Consider the following 22,247-nt stretch of genomic DNA (forward strand, 5'->3'; position numbering starts at 1 on the left):
GGCTCCCACATGGAGCCTGCTTCTTCCTGTGCCTGTGTCCCTGCCTCTCTCTCTCTCTCTCTCTCTGTGTGTCTCTCATGAATAAATGAATAAAATCTTAAAAAAAAAAATTTAGGGAGGAGTGATATCAGTATAGAGTCCTATACTCAGCAAAACTACCATGTAAGTATGATGGTAGAATAATATTTTGATACATGCAAAAACTCAAAAAATTATTTCCTATGCACAATTACTTAATGAGCAATGGAGGGTGCCATTTACCAAAGTTATGTACTATCAAAGAAATAGGGAATTTAGCACAGGAGAGAGGTGAAGGGAATTCCCAGGACAACTGAGCAGATGATCTAAGAGCCATCTCCAGATTAGAGTAGAATTTGCTTTTTTTTTTTTTTTTTTTTTTTTTTTTAAGTAGGCTCCGTGGTGGGGCTTGAACTCACAACCCTGTAATCAAGACCTCAGCTGAGATCAAGAGTTGGATGCTTAACTGACTGAGCCACCCAGGCACATGTGAAGTAGTTTCCCCCCACCCCCAACAATGGCACAGTCAGCTTTCCAGGCCATGTTTGCCTTCAAGATTGTGGAAACCCTTTTTTTTTTTTTTTCCTGAAAGGAATGCCTCTCTTTTTTGTCTGACTCTAATAAGTCAGCAGTGAGGCCTGGTTGTCACAAAAGAATCAAATGCTGGAAGATTGAAACAAAGTATTAGCATGGGAAATAAAGAAATGGATTAGGGAATATAGAGGTTAAGGGAGTTAGAATTGAAAGGAGCTGATATCTGAATGTGGAGAGTAATAGAGAAGGACATGTCTAAGGATATCCCCCAGATTTCTGTTATGAGCCACTGGACAAATGATGGTGTCATTAAATGGAGATAAGAACATAGCCTGAGGCATTGATTTGGGCACCTGGGTGGCTCAGTTGGTTAAGTATCTGTCTTCAGCTCAGGTCATAATCCCAGGGTCCTGGAATTGAGTTCTGCATAGGGACCTGCAGAACTGCTCTACAGGGAACCTGCTTCTTCTCTGCCTCTTCCTCCACTCATTTTCTCTCAAATAAATAAAATCTTTTTTTAAAAAAGGAGGCTTTGACTCAAATTAAAAATGAGTTCAGTTTTAGATAGATGGACTTTGAAGAACAGTTGACTCTTGAACACATTTGAACTCTGCAAGTCCACTTATATGTGGATTTTTTTTTGCAAATATAGTACAGCAAATGTATTTTGTCTTTATGATTTTCTTAATATTTTCATTTCTGTAGTTTCCTTTATTATAAGAAGCCATACATAATGTATATAACATGGAATATGTGTTAGTTAATGTTATCAGTAAGGCTTCTGGTCAACAGTAAACTATTAGCAAAGTATCTGAGGAGTTAAAGGTTATATGCAGATTTTTGACTGCACAGGAGTTGGTACCCTAGGCCCTGTATTGCTTGAGGGTGAACTGTATAGATGGACAGGTCCCAGATCCGAAGCCCAGGGTGGAGGTTCATTTATTCAATACTCTTTTTATCTATTGGGGATACAGAGATAAATAAGACTCTTCTTTCCCTGAAAAAGTTCATAGTCTAATTGGGTAGACAGATACATAAGTAAAAAAATTATAATGGCAGTGTGATGGTTGTGGCTATTTGAATATAGGCTAGTAACAGTGATAGCTCATAGGAGAGAGTGATTTACCTTGTATGGGTTGGGGGCTGAGGTTGAGGGTCAGTAAATACTCCTTGAGAGCTGAGCTGAAAAGGAATTTGACTAGGGGACCAGGCAAGAGAGAATATTTCATATACAAAGGTATGTACTGTTTATGTTATTTAAGATGTCAAAAATTGTTTACTATTATATCTGCGTGAAGTGCAAAAGAGAAAATGAAGTTGAAGAGATAGATAAGTGCCACCTAAGGAATTTGGAATTTTTGCTGAACCAGTGAGAAGCAACTGAGGTGGTTGAAAAGAGTCAAGGAAAAAAAACAGAGTCAAGGAAGATACTGGGATTCACCACTTATTACTTCTAAAGGGAATTTTGGTCCTTCCTAAAGCCCACCAAGCAAGAGAACACAGCCACCTAACTTCCTCTTCCTAAAAGTAAGGTTATGGTCCTTTTATGAGGATTTTTTTTTTTAATTTATGATAGACACACACAGAGAGAGAAAGAGGCAGAGACACAAGCAGAGGGAGAAGCAGGCTCCATGCACCGGGAGCCCGACATGGGATTCGATCCCGGGTCTCCAGGATCGCGCCCTGGGCCAAAGGCAGGCGCTAAACTGCTGCCACCCAGGGATCCCCTTTTATGAGGATTTTAATTGTTAGCAACGATGAGGAAATAAATGAGTAAAATGTCTCCTTTGTGCTCAACCATTTTGGTTTTTTTACTTAAGCCCTTTAGAGCGGCTCAACACTGTCCAATTCAGCACCCTTTTTATTTATTTACTTACTTACTTACTTACTTACTTATTAGAGAGAGAGAGAGAGAATGAGCATGAGCTGGAGCAGAGGCAGAGGAAGAAGCAAGCTCCCCACTGATTGAGGAGCTAATGGTGGGGCTCCATCCCAGGACCCCGGGATCATGACCTGAGCCGAAGCCATATGCTTAGCCAACTGAGCCACCCAGGCACCTGCATTGCAATGCTCTTCTTAAAAAAAAATTCTAGGGCAGCCGGAGTGGCTCAGTGGCTTAGCGCCGCCTTCAGCCCAGGGTGTGATCCTGGAGACCCCGGGTCGAGTCCAACATCAGGCTCCCTGCATGGAGCCTGCTTCTTCCTCTGCCTGTGTCTCTGCCTCTCTCTCTTTCTCTGTGTCTCTCATGAATAAATAAAATCTTTTTAAAAATCTAAATGCTGCATTTACTATCTGAAATGGAATTCCTATAGGCATTATAACCTACCTGTGGTGGGCTGATTATTTTGTAACTCTAATACTTATATTTTTATTTTTGTTTCATGGACCTTAGACAGCATCCTTTGACTATCCACTATTTGATATTAGTGCTGCTTTCCTTTCTCTCACCTGTCCTCTCTCTATTTCCCATACTTCCCATATTTCCCTGCTACACCTTTATATTGCCAAGATTGACAATATTTACTTACTGTTTTGTAATCATATGTAAGTCATTCACGTTTTATCTTTAAGTTGAGTCTAAAAGTTGAAACTAATAAATAGCAATAAGACTATGTAAATGTAAATGTTCACAGCAGAGCCAAGCAGTTGGCAGATATTAGGATCCTAGAACTTTCTCTACACACGCAATATCACAACCTCTGTGCCACTGGAAAGGAGAATGTTTCTGGTATTCTAGCATTCTATTTCCTTTTCCTGCATCAAATTCTCTAAAATCATGTCGCACTTAGGGGATAAACTGACATTTAATTACATATTAAGAAAGATCAGAAGTAGCCATACAGTTGCATAGTGGACACTCAATAAGAGAATGAGGTGCATGACACTATTAGGGAGAAGAGGTGAGAGGAAAATGATGGAAAGCACAAGAAAGAACAGAATTTCAGAACAATAAGGGTGCATTCTAAATGGCCAACTTTCTGAGAGTTGAACTGTATTTGAATAACTCATATCCCTCAATTCAGATCCAAAGATAATATTGCTGCTGCTGAAACTTGGGCTTTGTACTGTAACCAGAGTTTATTAATTGTCCTATTTCATTGAGGAAAAAATGCATAGCAGACAGAACACTGGAGTAACTAGTTGGAAATATTCCATGACTTTATGGGAAGCAGCTTTCCAAATGATTCGTGAGGAGGCCAAACTCTTGGTCTAGCCAAAATAGCACTAAAGTGTGCCTTGATGGTACATTAAAGAAGAAATTTTCCCCCAATTTACTTGTTAAGATTTACAGCCTTTCTTTCTGCCTCTTGAAAACATTGCATTGATTTCTTTAATATCAAAAAATAATTTCCTAAAATAGATTGCTAACGACTGCTTTTAGTTATTTATTTAAGGAGAATTGTGCCAAGTACTGCTTGTATGGTTTCCTGTAAAAGACTGAATTAATTTTATAATTTTTATAATTAATGTTATTCCTATTCTATAGAAATATGCTACTAAGTGACTGGTCATTACCACATCTTATTTTGAGATCTCTCAAAACATTTTCACTTTATAAATAAGATATTAAAACATTGATCATATGAAAGAGCAGAAAAATATTCCTTATTAGAAGGCCAAATGACACTTAAATTACTAAACACTAGAGAAATTGAAAGTTGCAGCTTAAATCAACCCTATCCAATATTTGGTGGAGGAAATAGAACTATTCAAGGGGTATGGTTTTTTAAAGTTCCACCACCCTATTCTAGTCATTGTAGAATATTTGAATGCCCCCCCCCCCCAAAAAGGAAGACAAAGAAAGAAGACTATAGAATCATTGTTACTAGTTTATAGTTCATCCTACTCTTTTTATGTTTTTATTTTATGGATCATATTTGAATCTAATTTTTTCACTCAAAATTAACATTTTCCATGTTACCATAAACATAATTTGTAATGGCTATGTATTACTGTATCAGGTATACCTATTATAATTTACTTAACCACTACCATTGTTGAATATTTAAGTAGTTTGTGATGTTGCTTTTTTTTTTTCAGTGTAAATTATGCATGATGATCTTTGCATATAATATTTTCTGATTTTAGTCTTATTTCCTAAGATGCAAGCTCCTAGGGGGAAAATGTTATATAAGTATCTGTATTTTTTATTTTTTAAAATTATTTATTTGAGAGAGAGAGAGAGAGAGGAGTGAGTGAGTATGTATGTGTGTGCATGTATGAGTGGGATGGGGAGGGACAGGGAGAGGAACAAGCGGACTCCATGTGGAGCATCAACAAGGGGCTTGATCTCACAACCCTGAGATCATGATCTGAGCCAAAATCAAGAATTGGCCGCCTAACCAACTAAGCCACCCAAGCACCCCAAAATGTTATAAATATTTTAAAGTTTCAGTGTTCAAACTGCATTCCAAACGTCATACCAATTTATACTACTTCTAGCATCTTAACTGCCCAAATGATAGAACAGAACTTTAAAAATATATCTCTAGGGTTGTTTTGGTTTATATGTTGAGATGATCCAGAAATCTATTAAAAAGAGAATATGTAGAGATAAAGCATTTGGCTGACTGTGTACATATTTTAGTAAAGCCTCAAACCAGAAGCCATTATTTATACTCATGGTGTCTCAAACATGGGAAAATGCTTCTAATTTGTGCAACATAAAAGAAGTATGATGACAGTGACAAAACTGAATGGCTAGCCAGACATGCTGATTTGAAAGATAAAGTGAAGATTTGAACATTGTCTCAGTCGCCATTTAAAAGTCTAAACATTTTTCACTCTAAATTTGGGAGTTTGCTGGAGAGGTTTTTTTTTTATAAAATTAAAAAGTAATAGAGAACAAGTTTGAGATTGCTAAAATGTATGCCACTACTGTCAGAAGTTGCAAATATATTTATCTTTATTAAGCTATTAGTTTGATATTTTTTGTAATAATAAAAGTTGTGTTAAAATATGAAAATTAAGAATGTTTATTTAGGTAATAGAAATACCAATTCCTTTTGGAATCTTTCTGTATTATGACTTTTGCTTATGGGAAAGTTACTTTTCATTTTTACTAAGTGTACAGTCTATACTTGTTTTCTGCTATTAAAAAATAAACCTTAAACTTTTAGATCAGTATCATCTTGATAACTTGCTCATTGACTGAAAAACTCTACATAGGTCATTTTATTTTTTTTTTTATTTTTATTTTTTTTACATAGGTCATTTTAAAAGCAAGTTGTTCAATATATTCCTATTTGTGACACTGAAAAGCCTCCTTGCTTTAAGTTCTTGGAAAGAAAGTTTTTCTTTAAGAAAGAACAGATAGTTTTAACTATAATATAAAAGAGAGTTGCTAAAATTCAATAACGATGTTCCTTTAATCTCCTACTTCAGTGACAGATCAGAGACCTTCTGGTGACTTGGTTCACATACACATAATATTTAGCAAACTTACTTCTCTATGTCAAATTAGATAGAAGCTAACATTTAGATAGTTTTTCTGGTTTAATTAAATTTGGAAGGCTTTGGAATATTAAATTTAAGGAATTGTGCCCCTATATATTATCAATTATGTTTAAGAAAACTAAAACTAGTAAAGATTTATCAACTAAAATAATTGTTAATTTTTTTGATGACATTCACTTTAGATACGTATATTTGGGAAAAAGAATTTTGGCATTTCACATTAGAGGAAAAAATTCCACTTCTTAGTTTTGTAACTCTACTTTTTAATTTTTATGTTATAAAATATATCCCAAATCTACCCCTGTAAGATTACGGTAGAAGTCTTTCATTGTGAAAGCATAAAGGTTCCTACTTATAATCAAATTATATATCCCAAATTCAAAACTAAATTATCTGTGTCCACTGTGTTTAGCAGTAGGTAAATACATTTTAAAAAATAGCTGTGTCGTCCATCGACTCTAATGATAGATTAAAGTTAATAATTTAAATTTTGCAACTAAAAATGTTAGAATTTTTGTTTTTAAATAGTAAAGTATTTTTTCAATATTTCAGATTTCTGTCCAACTTTGTAGATATACCATGGAAAGGCCACATGTGGCTTTCTTTTAAAATGCTTAATTTTACAAACCCGGTGATTCTTGTATACAAAAGTACAGAGGAGCTTTTTTGTTAAGTTAGTGACAATTTAAAGAAAACACATATGTGTCTTGAGAAAATATATTAAACCTTGCTTTAAAAAATGGCAAACCATATCTTGAACTGAATGGAAAAGTGTGTTGCTGTAACAAGCCTTAGCATCTGCTAGTCTGCTTCTGTAAGGTCAAGCACTTTTCAAACTATAGGATTACATAAATGTTTTTACTTCTCATTTTTACTGGTGGTGTCATTAGTTAGAACACAAAGCTATACAGGCTGAGGACAAATTTGGTTCTTTTATGATCCATTTAATTTCCATCTTTTCTGTGCCCACATTTCTTGAATATGTGGAATGAAAATATAATTTCATACTCTTTTATGATGAAAAAAGAAAATGTACGCCCTACTAATTATGGAGTAAGGAAAAGTGAATGTCTCTGAAAGTATGACACAACTTTCATACTTTATCTAATTTTATTCACATACACAGTTTTCAGAAATTAGTGCCAGTGAAAACTTGCTTTTCGATAGTGTAGTATGCAAGTACTGTTTGGGAGAAGTGGGGCTGTTCTTGAGAAATTAGTGCATTTGAACTATGCAGCCTGGGCAGTGATTGGATAGCCTTGGGATTTGCTAAACTCTACTTATTCTAAGACTCTATCCTTTTTTTTTTTTTTAAGATTTTATTTATTTATTTGACAGAGAAAGAGCACAAGCAGAGGGAACAGGGGAGGGAGAGGGAGAAGCTGACTCCCTGTTGAGCAGGGAGCCAATGCAGGGGCTTGATCCCAGGACCCCTGGGATCATGACCTGAGCCAAAGCCAGATGCTTAACCTGTGAGCCACCTAAGTGCCCAGAAGACTCTATCCTTAGAGATCATAAGTGTTCAAAAGTTTCCCCAGAACTGTTATTTCTGCTTTAAATTTAATGTGACCATCCAATAGCTATAAGGAATAGCAGAATAGCTTTCTTCCCTTTAAGAGCTGGCACACAGGGATCCCTGGGTGGCGCAGCGGTTTAGCACCTGCCTTTGGCCCAGGGCGCGATCCTGGTAGGCCCGGGATCGAATCCCATGTCGGGCTCCCGGTGTATGGAGCCTGCTTCTCCCTCTGCCTATGTCTCCGCCTCTCTCTCTGTCTCTCTCTGTGACTATCATAAAAAAAAAAAAAAAAAAAAGAGCTGGCACACAAATGGTTTGTGTAAAAGTAAAAATTATAATCTCTTTTAACAGCTGTGACATCTTATGAAGATCTTGGCCTCTTTGCATTTGGATTACCTGGAAAGGTAAATTTCCTTCTTTTTTTTTTTAATTTTTTTTTAATTTTTATTTATTTATGATAGTCACACACACACAGAGAGAGAGAGAGGCAGAGACACAAGCCGATGGAGAAGCAGGCCCCATGCACCGGGAGCCCGACATGGGATTCGATCCCGGGTCTCCAGGATCGCGCCCTGGGCCAAAGGCAGGCACTAAACAGCTGCGCCACCCAGGGTTCCCCGGTAAATTTCCTTCTTACTGTTTCCAAAATCCAAGGAGACATTTTTCTCTTTCCAGTTCTAGTTAAAAGAGACAAGTATATCTAAGAGAAAGAAATTAGGGGACTAAAAGGAAACCAAAGTGAAGAATGACAGAATGATGGGAAGCGGAAAACAAAGAGATTTGTTTTCTTCTTTATATGCCCTTCTGGAAAAATGCACCAATAAACTTAACACTTTATTAGTAGTTTTCACCCTCATGAAGGAAAGCAGGGCCTTGAATAATCTTAAAACTGTAACAATAGCCTGTATTAAGTTTTTTTTAATTTATTTTGATTATATTAACTGAGTAAATCTTCATAAAGATAGGAAAAGAAAGAAGCATAGAATTAAGATGATAGCATAACAATTTACGTAAATAGATTATATCATTTAAGAGCCGAGCAGAGCTAAAAGATGATCAAGCTATTATTCCCTCCTTTATAGGTGAAGAAGTTAAGTCCCAGAAAAATGAAGGGGTTGAATTGTGGACAATGAAATTGTCCACAGTTGCTTAAAGCCAATATTACATGTAGAATTTCAGCCTCTAAATCAACTGCTTTTCCTCCTCAGAATAATAGAAATGATAGCTGTATTTATTGGGCATTCATTTGTGATAGGCGTATTAAACTAAATTGAGAGGTAAAAAAAACAATGTTTTCTTCCATAAGTAATCAGGAGTTAAATATTTTTGTGAGTGCTGTAGTACTTTGTTTCTGAAGATCTACCATACATCTAAACCCATTTTCATGTTGGTTGCAAACAGGGCTCTTTCTTTTCATTTATAAATCTGTTTTTCGTGTTTTTTGTTTATTTTGTTTATAATCTTAAAGGATATACTATCTGTAGATGCCCAAATCAACTTCCAAGAAGTTGAGTCTGGGAGAAAAAAGTTATAGTTACCTAATGTGGGGGGAGGGACCTGTATTTACATTCAAATTAACTTTATTTTTAAAGTACAAAGGAAGATATTTAAATCATGCTGTGTAGCCTCAAGGTTTGAACCTTAATAACCTGAAACTTGAAACCAAATGGAGAATATGGTACTTGAAGGTAAAGGGTTTTGTTAATCATCCTGATAACAGTTTCTCTTTCCTGAAGACAGGGATGTTTGATATAATCATTTCCTGCATCCAGTTTAACCAAGGAAAAAGAAAATGTTATTTATATAAGAAAACTCTCAAATTAATTTCATATGATCTGTAAATATGACTCTAAGCACCATCACTGTTATTTCACATTAGTATTTCCTTCATTCCTTGAATAACAACAGAATTTAAAAGAATGAAGAGTCCCCTTTCCCTAAAACTCTTAGAATAGTTGCATTATCATTAATGTATGCACTTGCTTCTGAAGAGACAGGTACACAGAGGATACTCTAAAGGAGGAGTTGCTGCTTGTTTGCCTTTTTTCTATTTCTCTCCACTTCCACAATTGGATTGAAACTTTCCTATTTCCTTCTTTCCAGATATGATGCAGAAATGGATAGGACATGATAAGATTGTCCTGAGAATTAAATATTTTTAAATATTTTGAACTTTTTAAGAAAGATTTTTTAAATCATTTATAAATTAATTTGTTTACTCACCAAACAAATATTTATTGAGTAAATACCATGTGCCATGTGCTGTGTAGTACTCACCAAAACATAGGTAGATAGACATTCTGGCTTTCTAGATCTTAAGCGCTTAAATTCAGCCAAAAATGGAAAGATAATCATGAATAAGTTGGTCTTATTGTTTTTTTACAGTGTATTAGTAGAAATCCAAATTTCATGTATGACTGACAATAGATATCAATTGCATATGAAAGATAGTGTGCAAAAGTTCAAAATCGTCTTTTCATAAATAACTGTGACATTTTGTAACTAATTTTTAAATGAGTTGACATGCAGAGTTTCTTCTGGAAAAGTTAGAGTGGCAGCTACTACATCTTCAAAGATACCTGTCATTAGCCTTGCTCTGCAGACCCCAAGGGCTCTAGTGTTTCCAGGATAAGCAAATGATGTGCCACTGATGGAATTCCTAGTAGAGGTGAATCTGAAAGGTGATCTGTTCCCAATCCATGAACTGAATGATCTTAGATAGCTAGTCTACTCCAAACATACATTGGTGTGCAGATCCATTGAGATTTATCTGATTGGAAGACCCAAGTGGAAGCAGAATGTTTAGTCATTTCCTATGAGTATACCTGATTACCAAGAATGGATAAGGTGTCTTGAGTTTCCCAAGAATCTCATCTAAATTACAAGCCAGCCAACGTATAGACTGAATTAAGTCCTTAGGCATATTTGGTCTGGCTTACATTTTTTTTTTTTTATTTTTAACTGATTGCCAACTAAGAAGAAATTTTGAAAGAATTCAGTTTCTGATTTTCCTTGAAAAATTAAAAAAATGTAGAAGATAGGGACGCCTGGGTGGCTCAGTGGCTGAGTCTACCTTCCTTCGGCTCAGGGTGTGATCCCGGAGTCTCAGGGATCGAGTCCCACATCGGGCTCCTTGCATGGAGCCTGCTTCTCCCTCTGCCTGTGTCTCTGCCTCTCTGTCTCTTTGTCTCTCATGAATAAATAAATAAAATCTTTTTTAAAAAATGTAGAAGATATAGGTACATTGGATCCACATTTCCACATGCCAGCGACAGGCCAGAGCTGAACAGCAGCTGCCCCATTTTGAAAGGGAAGGAGTTCTCCAATAGACTACAGTCTTTATGACCTTCGATTATCTTACACTAAGCCCACTCCATATTTTTGAGATTGAACTAATTTTCTTAAAATTTCAGATCTGCGAATATGTGGGCTCTAGAGTTTTCTGCTCTGGACTTTACTAATTCCTGGGACAGGATGTTCAAAAGCTTGGTGTATGCCATGCTGACACACTCAAAAGACTATAATAATTTTCTTCTATGCAAAACAGCATTAGCACAGCATACCTGAAGCTATAGCAGTCTACCTACTAAAGCAATGTCTCATTCTACCTACTGAAGCAGTGAAAAAGGGAAAATGAGACCAGATAGATTTAATTTCAATTTTCTGCTATTTTGATAATAATCACCAATTACTAGCTTTTTAACACTTTTAACTGTTTAAAATGACTGCCAAGAAAATTTTCAAAAGCATTCTTTATACTAACTATGGAACTATTAAAAAGGGGCTTTTTGAATTAGTTTTATGTATTACAAATGGCTGATAATGTATTCTTTTCAATTTCTCTTTGCTTCTGTATCTGTGTTTTAGTCATGGTTATTGGATTTTACTAAAATACTAATCCTTTTATATTATTTCTTCTTTCATCTTGTGAATACATTTGTTCTTTTATAGGTGATGGTTGCAGGTACCATCCTAATTCAGAATATTGGAGGTAAGCAATTGAAAGTGCACTGCTTATGCATAAATGTGATAGCAATGATTTCTTCCTTTTGTTTATTACCTTACTACATATTTAGCTAATATCCTGAATACCTTTGCACATATAGGTATCTTCAGAAACTGTCAGTGTTGTCCTCATTACTCTCTTTTTTAAAGATCCTTTATATTAGCAGCTCTTGTAGGACAATAGCTTCTAAATTTAGTTCCAGGTAATCTCTTGATTTCAGTCTTATTGTTAGGTCTGCAACACACCTCTAAAGCATTGGCTTTCTGTAGTTGTGATAGTGGTAAGGTACGGTTTGGAAAAACTCTCCAGGTGATTCTAAAATATTTCCCCTAGGGCAACCTTAGTGGCTCAGCGGTTTAGCGCCGCCTTCAGCCCAGGGTGTGATCCTGGAGACCCGGCATCGAGTACCACTTCGGGCTCCCTCATGGAGCCTGCTTCTCCCTCTGCTTGTGTTTCTGCCTCTCTCTCTGTGGGTCTGTCATGAATAAATAAATAAAATCTTTAAAAAAATAATAAAATAAAATATTTCCCCTTTACTTTTGTCCTAATTACTGCATTGGCATATACTGCTTCAGAGGGAGTTATGTTTCCTGGGTTGTGAACAATCCGGTGTAGATAAGCAATGTCCTCTTATAACCAAGACATTTAAAAGGACAAGTTAGTTTAAAAAATAAACAAACATGGGGCATCTGGGTAACTTGGTTAAGTTTCTGACTCTTGATTTTGGCTCAGGTCATGATCTCAGGGTTGTAAGATGGAGCCCTGCATTGGGCTCTACTCTGGGCACGGAGCCTGCTTAAGATTCTCTTTCCCTCTCCCTCTGCACCCTCCTCCCTCTCTAAAAATAAATAAACAAACCTGAAACAAGAACCATTCTCACATTTGTCTTGTATCTTGTTTTCATTTTAAAAGATCCCAATATTTGAGAGCCATGTAGAAACAAAAATTATGGGGTACCTGGGTGGCTCAGTGGTTGAGCTTCTGCCTTTGGCTCAGGTCATGATCCCAGGGTCCTTGGATGAGTCCTGCATCAGGCTCCCTGCAGGGAGCCTGCTTCTCCTTTTCTTTTTTCTTTTCTTTTTTCTTTTCTTTTTTCTTTTCTTTTCTTTTCTTTCTTTTTTTGTTTTTTGCTTCTCCTTCTCCCTATGTCTCTCTCTGTGTCTCTCATCAATAAAAAAATTTAAAATCTTTAAAAGAAGAAACAAGAATTACTGTTAATTATAGACAGTTACTGATTACATGTATTAAACATTCAAATCCAAAATATGGGAGTCATATTTGTATATGTTGTAAAGAAGTTATATAGTACTCAACAAGGTCTTCATTTTCTTTTACCATTCACTGGAGTGCTAAATAAATGGTATTTGTTTAAAGGAAGATACACAGGGAAAGTTGACCTGCATTTTGGATCTTGCATAAAATTGTATAGTCAGAGAAAATTTTAATCTTATTTCTTACATGTAATAGTTCAAAATAATTTAAAGGTGACAGCTTTAATAAAGTTCAACTCTGATACGATCTAAGCTATTTTACTTTAAATATCATTCAACCAAATTCCATCTTTAGGTTTTCTTGGTCAAGGAAAAAATTAACATTCCAACAATAAATTGTACTTGCTATTGTTTTGAGAATCCTGAACATTTACATTTTAATTATCTGAATGTTCATGGAAAAAAAAAGGAAGAATGTTTTCTTGGATGTCATACCAAATAATTTCGTTCTAACATATATTACTTCACTCTTAATGCTAGAAACCAGTAACCAGTCTCTTTCTTTATGAATCTGTATAATGTCATTGATTTTAAGATCTGCTTTAGAATAATTTATCTTATTTTAGTTAAAATTAATTGTTTAAATGTACACTTGTAATGTCTCATGTTATTTTCTCAATGTAATGTCTCCCTCATTATTCTATCTTATTACTAAGAACCATCACACTTTGTTTAGATTAGGTTGAACTATTGTTTGGCATTTTATATAGAAATTTCAATCCAGGAATTTGGATCCAAATGTGTGATGGCCAAAATGCTCACTGTTGTATTCTTGGTATCTTTCACTCGGATCCCTTCCTTGTTCTCTAATCTTGTACCTAACTATTTATTTTACATGATCTATTTTAGCAATTTTTTTTACCTAGATTGAAGCAATTTCTCTATATGCTTTTCTCCTCTACTATATTGTAAACTCCTAGTCCTGGGCGAGGACTAGGTCTCATTTCTTTTTGTACTCCCAGGACCTAGCACAATACATGGGGCTTGATAAACTTTTGTTGAACTGAACAGAGCTGAATATGATTTGTATGAGCTATGTATATCCAAGTACTTTTTAATATTCTAGATATATTTATCAAGAAAAAGAATAAAGAATGACTAGATTGATCACTGGCTTTAAACATTTGAAAAGCTGAACATGAAATTTAAAAAAAGTTCTAGAAAAAGAATGTCCTAGAAAGGATTCCTGCATCTGGTGGCAGAAAAATCATCAATTCTCTCAACTCTAAGTATGTTGATTGCTTGTTTGCTTTATATTATAACCTGTTGTTGTTGTTGTTCTTGTTGTTGTTGTTTTTACTAAAAGTGACTTAGGGCACCCAGGTGTTATGGTCAGTTAAGTGACCAACTCTTGGTTTCCGCTCAGGTCATAATCTCTTGAGTTGTGAGATGGAGTTCCGTGGAGACTCCCTCTTCCTCTGCCCCTGATCCAGTGTGCGTTTGTTCCTGATCCGGTGTGCATTTGCTCTCTCTCTCTCTCTCTCTCTTTCTCTCTCTCTCTCTCAAATAAGTAAATAAATCTTAAAAAAAAAAAAAAAAGAAGAAGAAGAAAAAGTGACTTAGAAACAGTCACAGCAATTTTTAATGTCCGTTAAATTCCGAAAAGCTGGTAATGTTTAGTTTTTGGAATATGTCCTCATTATTTTCTTCACATTGGCTAAAAGTTTATTAATTGAGAGCCCACTAAGTAATAACTGAAACATTTTCAGAGCTGTCTTCTAGTGCCTTAGCCAGATATGCGTAAATCATTCCTTTATTATAGTAGAAGTAGAAGCTTACTCTTATAAGCAGAACACTATATTGGAAGTCAGGTACCTTGAAGTCTGTCTACGCTAGTCTCTGCCATTGGATAGCCATGTATCTTGGGGAAATCCCTCCCTCATTCTCTTGGTTTGTTTCCTCTTAGCTAAATTGCTATGGGAATAGGATGAGAAACAGAGACGTAAGGTCTTTTCTTACTCTAAAATTCTAGTTCTAAGTTGGGATGGTAGGAGGCATGTTAACGTTACTTCAGAGTACTGAAATATTTTTATTACAGGTAAGTTCAGTAGGAGGGTTATACTTGGTTCAAAAGATGATTTGGTCTTTTCTTAGGTAACTAACGAATCAACAATTGCTGTAAAAGCTTTCATGGATGCTGTTCTTTGTCAGAAAAGAGGAATCTCAGTTTTTCAAACTACCCTGTATGGCAGCTGCTGAGCCTCTGGGGTTAAGACCTAGGGACTCTAGCCTTAAGAAGTAGTTTTTTTAATTGACATAAGTTGGTTTTGTGGAAATCCTAAACACTTACTGAGCCAACTATGCTTGAAAAGAAACAGCATACTTATTTGGGAGGCTCTTGACTATGTTGTGCATATGACTTATATAATGTTATTTCTTCAAAATGGGTTTTGCCTTTTTTCTTTATTAATTAGAAACATGTTGGGTATTTTATAAGATGATATGAAGTATATAGCATAAGATTGAATTTTTATACTTTTTACATGCCCATCTGTATGCAATCTGGTTCTGATACCATTTTCTGAAAGATAGGATGATAATTATTAGTATAAATAGTTTGAGTTTTTGTCCTGATTGGTTAGTACTGAAAAGTGGTTACAATAGATCCTATCTAGGTCAAACATTCTACTAGGTACTTTAATTGTATTTATGACTTTTTTTTTTTTTTTTTTTTTTTTGAGAAAGAGAGAGACATCAAGCAGGGAGGGGCAGAGGGAGAGAGAATCTTAAGCAGACTCCAGGTCCAGCATGGAGCCTGACATAGGGTTTGATCTCATGACCCTGAGATCATGACCTGAGCTGAAATCAAGAGTCAGATACTTGACGAACTGAGCCACCCAGGCACCCCTGTACTTAAAATTCTTCAAGGGAGATGATGTTAACCTTATTTTACAGAGGAAGAAGTTAGTGCATAGAGAGGATAAATAACTTACTTACTTTTACCCCTTAATAAAGCTGGAAAACTCAACTTCACTGTCTGCCTCTAAAGCCTTTTTCCTTTCTGCTGTGATACAGTAAGTGAAAAATCTGTGAAAAAGTTTAAATGTTGAGGATTTTTAAAACTCCTTGGGAAGGGCAGCCCTAATGACCCAGCAGTTTGGCACTGCCTTCAGCCCGGGGTATGATCCTGGAGACCCAGATCGAGTCCCATGTCAGGCTCCCTAAATGGAGCCTGCTTCTCCCTCTGCTTGTGTTTCTGCCTCTCTCTCTGTCATGAATAAATAAATAAAATCTTTAAAATTAAATAAATAAATAAAACTCCTTGGGGACAGAGACTATGTGTTTTTGTATTTCTAACTTGACCTAATTTCAAGTTGAGGAGCTCAATAAATAATGTTGAATTTTAAAATTTCTACTTAAAAGTCTCAGATTTTGCCTCAAAGAAACAATTTTATGTACTATATAAATGATAGAAAGAGACTTGAAAGCCCACAGAATAATTTATAGATTGGAATTACATAAAAATGAAAAGGCTGAAAGTATTGAGGAGAGTTAGATCTTATTTATTTAAAATAGAATATAAAATATTTTGAAATCTAATTAATCTTAGATTAATTCTTCCTAATTCTTTTATTCTTTGTAACATTTAAACTTTTTCTGGTTTTCTTAGGATTCTATGCCCCTGATGAATCTGTGAGAAAAATGGAACAGAGAGACCTTTAAAGTAAAAATAATCATGAATTGCTCTTAATATTTGTTACATGGATGTTTCAGTGAAGACCCAGTTATCCCCTACATCTCCCTATTATGTATATCCAAGTAATTTGCTCATTCATTTATATTCTTAGTACATAGCACATAGTAGGCATTTAGTAAGTAATATTTGTTATAGGGAGAAAGGAAGGAATAAGAGAAGGAGAGAGAGAAGGAAAACCCAGCAGCCTGGTTTGGTGCTTCTTTAGGAGGAAGAGACTTGATCAGCTGGGAAGAAGAGACCATGGAATATATTAGTGAGTATGTAGTTTCTTTAGGAAAGAATTTATTGTCAGAACTTAAAACCTTTTTTTTTCCCCCAGGATCAATGAGGCACCAAGTATTAGTCACAGGGCCCTGATGTAGTCTAACAGATTGATTGGAAAAATACAGTGTCTTTGAATAATCTAAACTTTATGATAGAAAAAAATGTGACTCACTAAATTTAGCCCTCTTATTCTGAGCTTATGGAAACCTTTGTCTTTGGAATATGGAGAGCCCTCTAGTAAAATACTACTTCCAAGCAATTCCTGATCTCCTCCCCACACTAATGAATTAAGGGACTGTAGTAAATCCTAGCGATAGCCCCCAGCTGCTCATTTCCCCAGGCACTGGAGTGGCATTTGCAGAGAGTCATTGCTGCTGGGACCCAAAGTCAGAAGAGAGACATCTGGAAGTTTTAATATTTAATGCTGTTACAGACAAGAGAACTCTGGCTTAGGGTTTGAATTTGGTAGGTTACTAGTAAAAGGATTAAGAATCCTAGTAGCAAGTAAGTGTATGTAGTTTCCAAGTAGGTCCTCTGGCTGTGTTGCATTATGAGATTCTTTTCCTAAAAACCAAAGTAAGTAGTTTCACGTTCATCTGAACTCTTGAGGTAGACCACTTAGTAGACTGAAATATTCTTTGAAATCAAACAGTAAACCCCAAATCATTTTTAGTCAAATCAGAAACAGTCCTGTGAACTAGAAGTGCATAATAAACTGAAATTAATTGATGTTTTTTCTGGTTTTGTATCCCACTCAAAGTGGGGAAAAGTGAGTTGCTCTGAAGAGTATGTTAAATCCTTACTTTGCTCTTTATAAAATATGAAGGACCACTATGTATATATAGCATTATTAGTTCTTTAAAGCCCCGATTCCTTAAAGGAGATTAAAGATTGAATCACAGCTACATATTGTGAAAGTAGAACCCTAAACATTACTAGTCTTACTGAAACTTCCTGAAAGTGCTAGAATGACCAGATTTTTCAGTCTGGCACAGATCCCGCAAAACTTACTCCAGCAGTCTTGATTAACACCTCAGTTTGGAAATCTTAAGTTTTAAGAGAAACTTTGCAGCCCCTGTCTGTACTCAAGCAGCATAATTTCTAAATCTCATAATCAGAAAGGTATTTAAATAAGATCATCTTCAGTTGAGAACTATAAAAATTTCAAATTCTTAGTATTTTTGAAATTCATGATTTAATGCTAGATAAATTAGAAACTCTTTAGTTTTATTTTCTGGTTTTTAAATTTTTAAATTTTATTTTTGTGGGATAGTGAAGTCATTTTAGATGCCTTAGTTTGTATTGTCCCCTGGGAGACTGGGATTGGACGTGCTGTTACAACGCCATCTGCTGGTCAGCCCATCTGTAGACATACTACAACTTTGAGCCTGAAGAGTACTGTTCAGAAATTCTAGAAAGCACTGCCTTAGACTAGGCAAAGCACTGCCTTAGCATAGGAAAGATATAGGAAGCTTGGAAGGAGTTTTTTTTTTTTTTCTTAACAAATACTTCCTTTGATAAAATTTACTGGCAACATGTCACTTTAAAGAGGTTATCAAAGTAATACATTTCTTAGTAATAATTTTTTAATTATTTGAATATAGTTGACACACAATGTTACATTAGTTTCAGGTGTACAACTTAGTGATTTGACATGTTTATACCTGATGCTTTGTTCACCACAAAGGTAGTTGCGATCTGTCCTGTTACATCACTATCACAGTATCTTTCACTGTATTCATTATGCTGTACTGTTTATCCCCATGGCTTATTGAAGTTTAATTATAGGACCTCAGAATAGTAAATATTCTCCCATTGTGTTCAAATTTAACATCTTGATAAATGATAAAACAAAAATAAACATTTTTCTAGGGTTTGGGGGGAAATCCTCCTTAATATATTTTGATTTCCATTTGTGTACAAATTAAGGAAATGACATTTTGGGGGGTTTTAGAAAAAGAGATTTCATTGTGTACTATTTTGAGTGGGGATAGACTTTCACTGACATTTGGACATTTAGGAGGAATACCAGGTTAATAAGATGTGTTCAATAGAATAAACCATTTGCTATCTATGACCAAAAACATGTTTAAAGTAAAATTGAATCTCTCAGATGGAAAGGCAAACTTATTATTTCCTCCCATAGTACATCTGTTTAGGGCTGGCTGACTAATCCTTTAAGAAGTTGCTGAACTTTTTCCAAGTGCTGAAAACCTAATTCTGTTTTAAAAATAGCTGTATGTAATCTTATCTTCATACGTGTATTTTAAGAGTTTAACAAAAAGGATAATTATTTTTGCAAACTAATGATTTTTTTAGGCCCAGACTCCAACTGAGGCTTTATATTTTTTTAAGGAGTCCTGGGAAAAATAGTCCATAAGAGTACAGGGTTTGGGGGAAGAGGGATTGGTTTTATGTTGTTTTTTGTTTTTATTTCAGTTTGATGTTAATATCTCTAATATGTGAGAATAGGAAGCTTTTCCCCCGAATTACAATAATAGTTGGAGATTCATTAGAATCATAGTGATAGATGCAGTAGAGGCCCTCAGGAAACTCCTTAACTTGCCAGAGGAATCTTGGACTAATAACTTCACCAAACCAGCTACAAAGCTGAAATAAATTACACTGAAAATACATGTCAAAGTGAAATGAACATACTGTGTTTTGAGACCTCTCACTAATTTCTTTGATCTTAACCGTTGAATTCAGCATTTGTAAGCAATTTGTTATTTAAATGCCGATGAAGAAAAGAAAAAATTAATTCTAGAGAGTGGTCTTTTTGACAGACTTCCCTTATTTTTCTTTGCTGTGGTGATTTCTTCCTCACTTTGTTCCTGCACTTTTCCATAATAGTTAATAATAAGCTGGACTGGCTGTTTCCACTATCACTACCTTGGGCAAGTTACTTCTTTGTGCCTCCGCTTCTGTATCTGGGAAATAAATATCTACCTCACAGTTTTGTGGTAAAGGTTAATTGAGAAAATAACTTACAAATCAGTTAGAATACTGTGAGGTGTGGAATAGGCCTCCAGAATTCCCAAATGTTCAGTCGTCTTGGTTCTTCTCTCACGGGCCCTTCCCCCTTCCTGTTGTTTCTGACATCTTCCTGCAACCTCCATGTTACCGGCTCGTGTGTTTCTCTTTTATGATTAGGTCAACCAATATTAATACCTTACTATTTGCTATTGCCTAATCAAATTTTACTCTATTTTAGTCATTTCTCAATATAACAGTTGCTTTCTCCCGTGGTTTTCAAAGACTACTTTCAACCTCTGTGTTTTGATTAGATTGACACATTTTTTAATTTCCTTCCCAGGGCAGTTTCCATTAAATGAGTTCTATTGGTTATGTTTGAAATGAAGGAGAAAATACTGATTTAGTTAATGCGGTAAAATGGAATGATTTGTAATGACTTGAATACCTGTCATCAAGGTATGTGTTCTAGAACCAATTCTGGCTTGGTCATGTGGGGGCCAGAATCACTTAACCATAACCATGGCTAAAATGGATGACCCTGTTACAGCTATTAATTTAGAGTACAACATGGTATGTCTTGTATTAAGAGTCTATGCTATGTATTGATGTCAGCAGAAATCATTTACAAATTCTTGCTTATGACCTGTCTCTAAGATAAGTCTTTAAACACTTCCTTATGCCATTAATAGAAGACATGAGACAAGAGGTGTGGCAGGCAGCTGTTTGATCTAGTGAACCTTTTGGTTAAAAACAATGGGTATATGAACCTTCCTATTGATTTTGTATCTTTAAAACTTTTTTATTTTATTGAGCTAATTGGTTTTTTTATGTGAATCTAAGATGTATTTCCTAAGTTAATGTATATTTGGTAATCTCGTTTCTTCTCTGTATTATATATAATACATTAAGATACTAATCCTTCCGTGGAAGTTTACTTGTGGTTAAGAAAAAATAATTAAGGCAGTGAAAAGGATAGTGTTTTCTTTGTTTTACTTGCTTAGTCAGTGGGGCTTTTCCTCATTGGGAGCTGTGTGGTTTTGTAGCTCTTAAAACAAACACCAGCATCCTCTAAGAAAGTAGCAGTATTTTGCATGTTTTATTATATCTTGTATGCTGAGATCTCTTTTTGAGAGAGAAACGTGTGGTGAGTTCATGTTTCTTGAAATATACATGATTCTTCAGACTGGAATTTAATGAAATAGGACTCCCATTTGAAAACCAAAGAGGTAAGGCTACAAGAGAGGATAAATGTGATCAAATGATTAGCCAGGGGCTAATAGAAATTCTAGGAAGAATGACAGATTGTATATTAGAAAGAAATATGATATCATATTCATTGAAGCTTTTACAACTAAAGATCTAAAAGAAATAATAGAAAATTACTGAAAGAGATGAATGTCTGAAACTTTAGAAATGCATGTGGTGTTGGATTAATCCAAAAAAGAAAGACTGATGGACAAATAATAAATTACATTGTATAGGAAGTCTGCATTCCTTGTGCTTAAGGTACTTTGGTCTTTCTTTTCTTTTTTCTTTCTTTCTTTCTTTCTTTCTTTCTTTCTTTCTTTCTTTCTTTCTTTCTTTCTTTCTTTTCTTCTTTTCTTGCAAGATACATTTAAGCAACTCTAGGCCAGTTTCAGAAAATTCAGCTCAGGATTTTCATCATACCATATGTGTATAATTCTTTGGAATAGATCAACTATTTTAAACAAAGACCCCAAATCCTTGAGTGGAGGAGGTTAATCTACACCTTCCTTTTGTTCTGTGCCAAACTGATATGTTTTTTCCTTTGGACGGTAAGAACAATACAGAACACCTTTTCATATACAATCAATTGTAATGTCCCCAAACAAAAAGAGTTTCAAGAAAGGTACTGTACTTCTGTTCGGGAAAAAGCTGTAGTTCAACAACTATACTTTTGGGAAAGAATAAATAGTCATAAACTGGAAAATGTGTATATATGTATTTTTATTGCGGAGAAGTGAGTTTTTACTTCTAAATTTTATTTTGCTATGGGTACACCATTTTACTTAAAAAATTATGCATTTCTGGTTTTAGATGTGTAATTATTGTCTGTCTTCCTATAAATTTGTATACAAACTAGTATATTTCATTTTTTTCTTTGTTAAGTAGGCATAACCACTGTAATAATTGTGGAGAAATTTAGCTATATTTACATATATTGTTTGAGAAAACACACTCTTCTTAAACATTTGAACCTTTTAATCAATTTTCCCCCAGATTTTTACCATTCAGACTTGGCATTCATTCGTGTTCTTAGTTTTTGTAGGTCCAAGGAGAAAGTGAAATGTTTCCTGAAATATAAATAAGTAATAAAATTAATGTGCATACAGAGTACACTCTTTATTCTTCTTGGACATATTCTTGTTGCCCCTTTTTTAATATATCCTTAATCTCTGGGGGAAAGAGATTATTACTTTGTTAACTGAAGTTCTGACTCCAATCATCTGGGCTTCTATATATACTTAAACATGTAAGCTTAAATTC

At 35.0% G+C, this 22,247-nt stretch overlaps 1 protein-coding gene across 3 annotated transcripts in view; it reads left to right on the top strand.

Annotated features, from left to right (window-relative positions):
- SLC38A6 (solute carrier family 38 member 6) overlaps window positions 1-22,247 on the top strand; it is a 72,575-nt gene that overhangs the window by 9,268 nt on the left and 41,060 nt on the right. For 2 of the 3 annotated variants that reach the window (XM_038544883.1, XM_038544882.1), the window contains exons 4-5: window positions 7,877-7,929; window positions 11,477-11,516. The exons of the other annotated variant lie outside the window; for it this stretch is intronic. In XM_038544883.1, the coding sequence (XP_038400811.1) occupies window positions 7,877-7,929; window positions 11,477-11,516 (93 nt within the window). The remainder of the gene's footprint in view (window positions 1-7,876; window positions 7,930-11,476; window positions 11,517-22,247) is intronic. 3 annotated transcript variants of the gene reach the window in all.

This window comes from Canis lupus, chromosome 8 (assembly GCF_011100685.1).
Source record: "Canis lupus familiaris isolate Mischka breed German Shepherd chromosome 8, alternate assembly UU_Cfam_GSD_1.0, whole genome shotgun sequence".
Classification (NCBI taxonomy): Eukaryota; Metazoa; Chordata; class Mammalia; order Carnivora; family Canidae; genus Canis; species Canis lupus.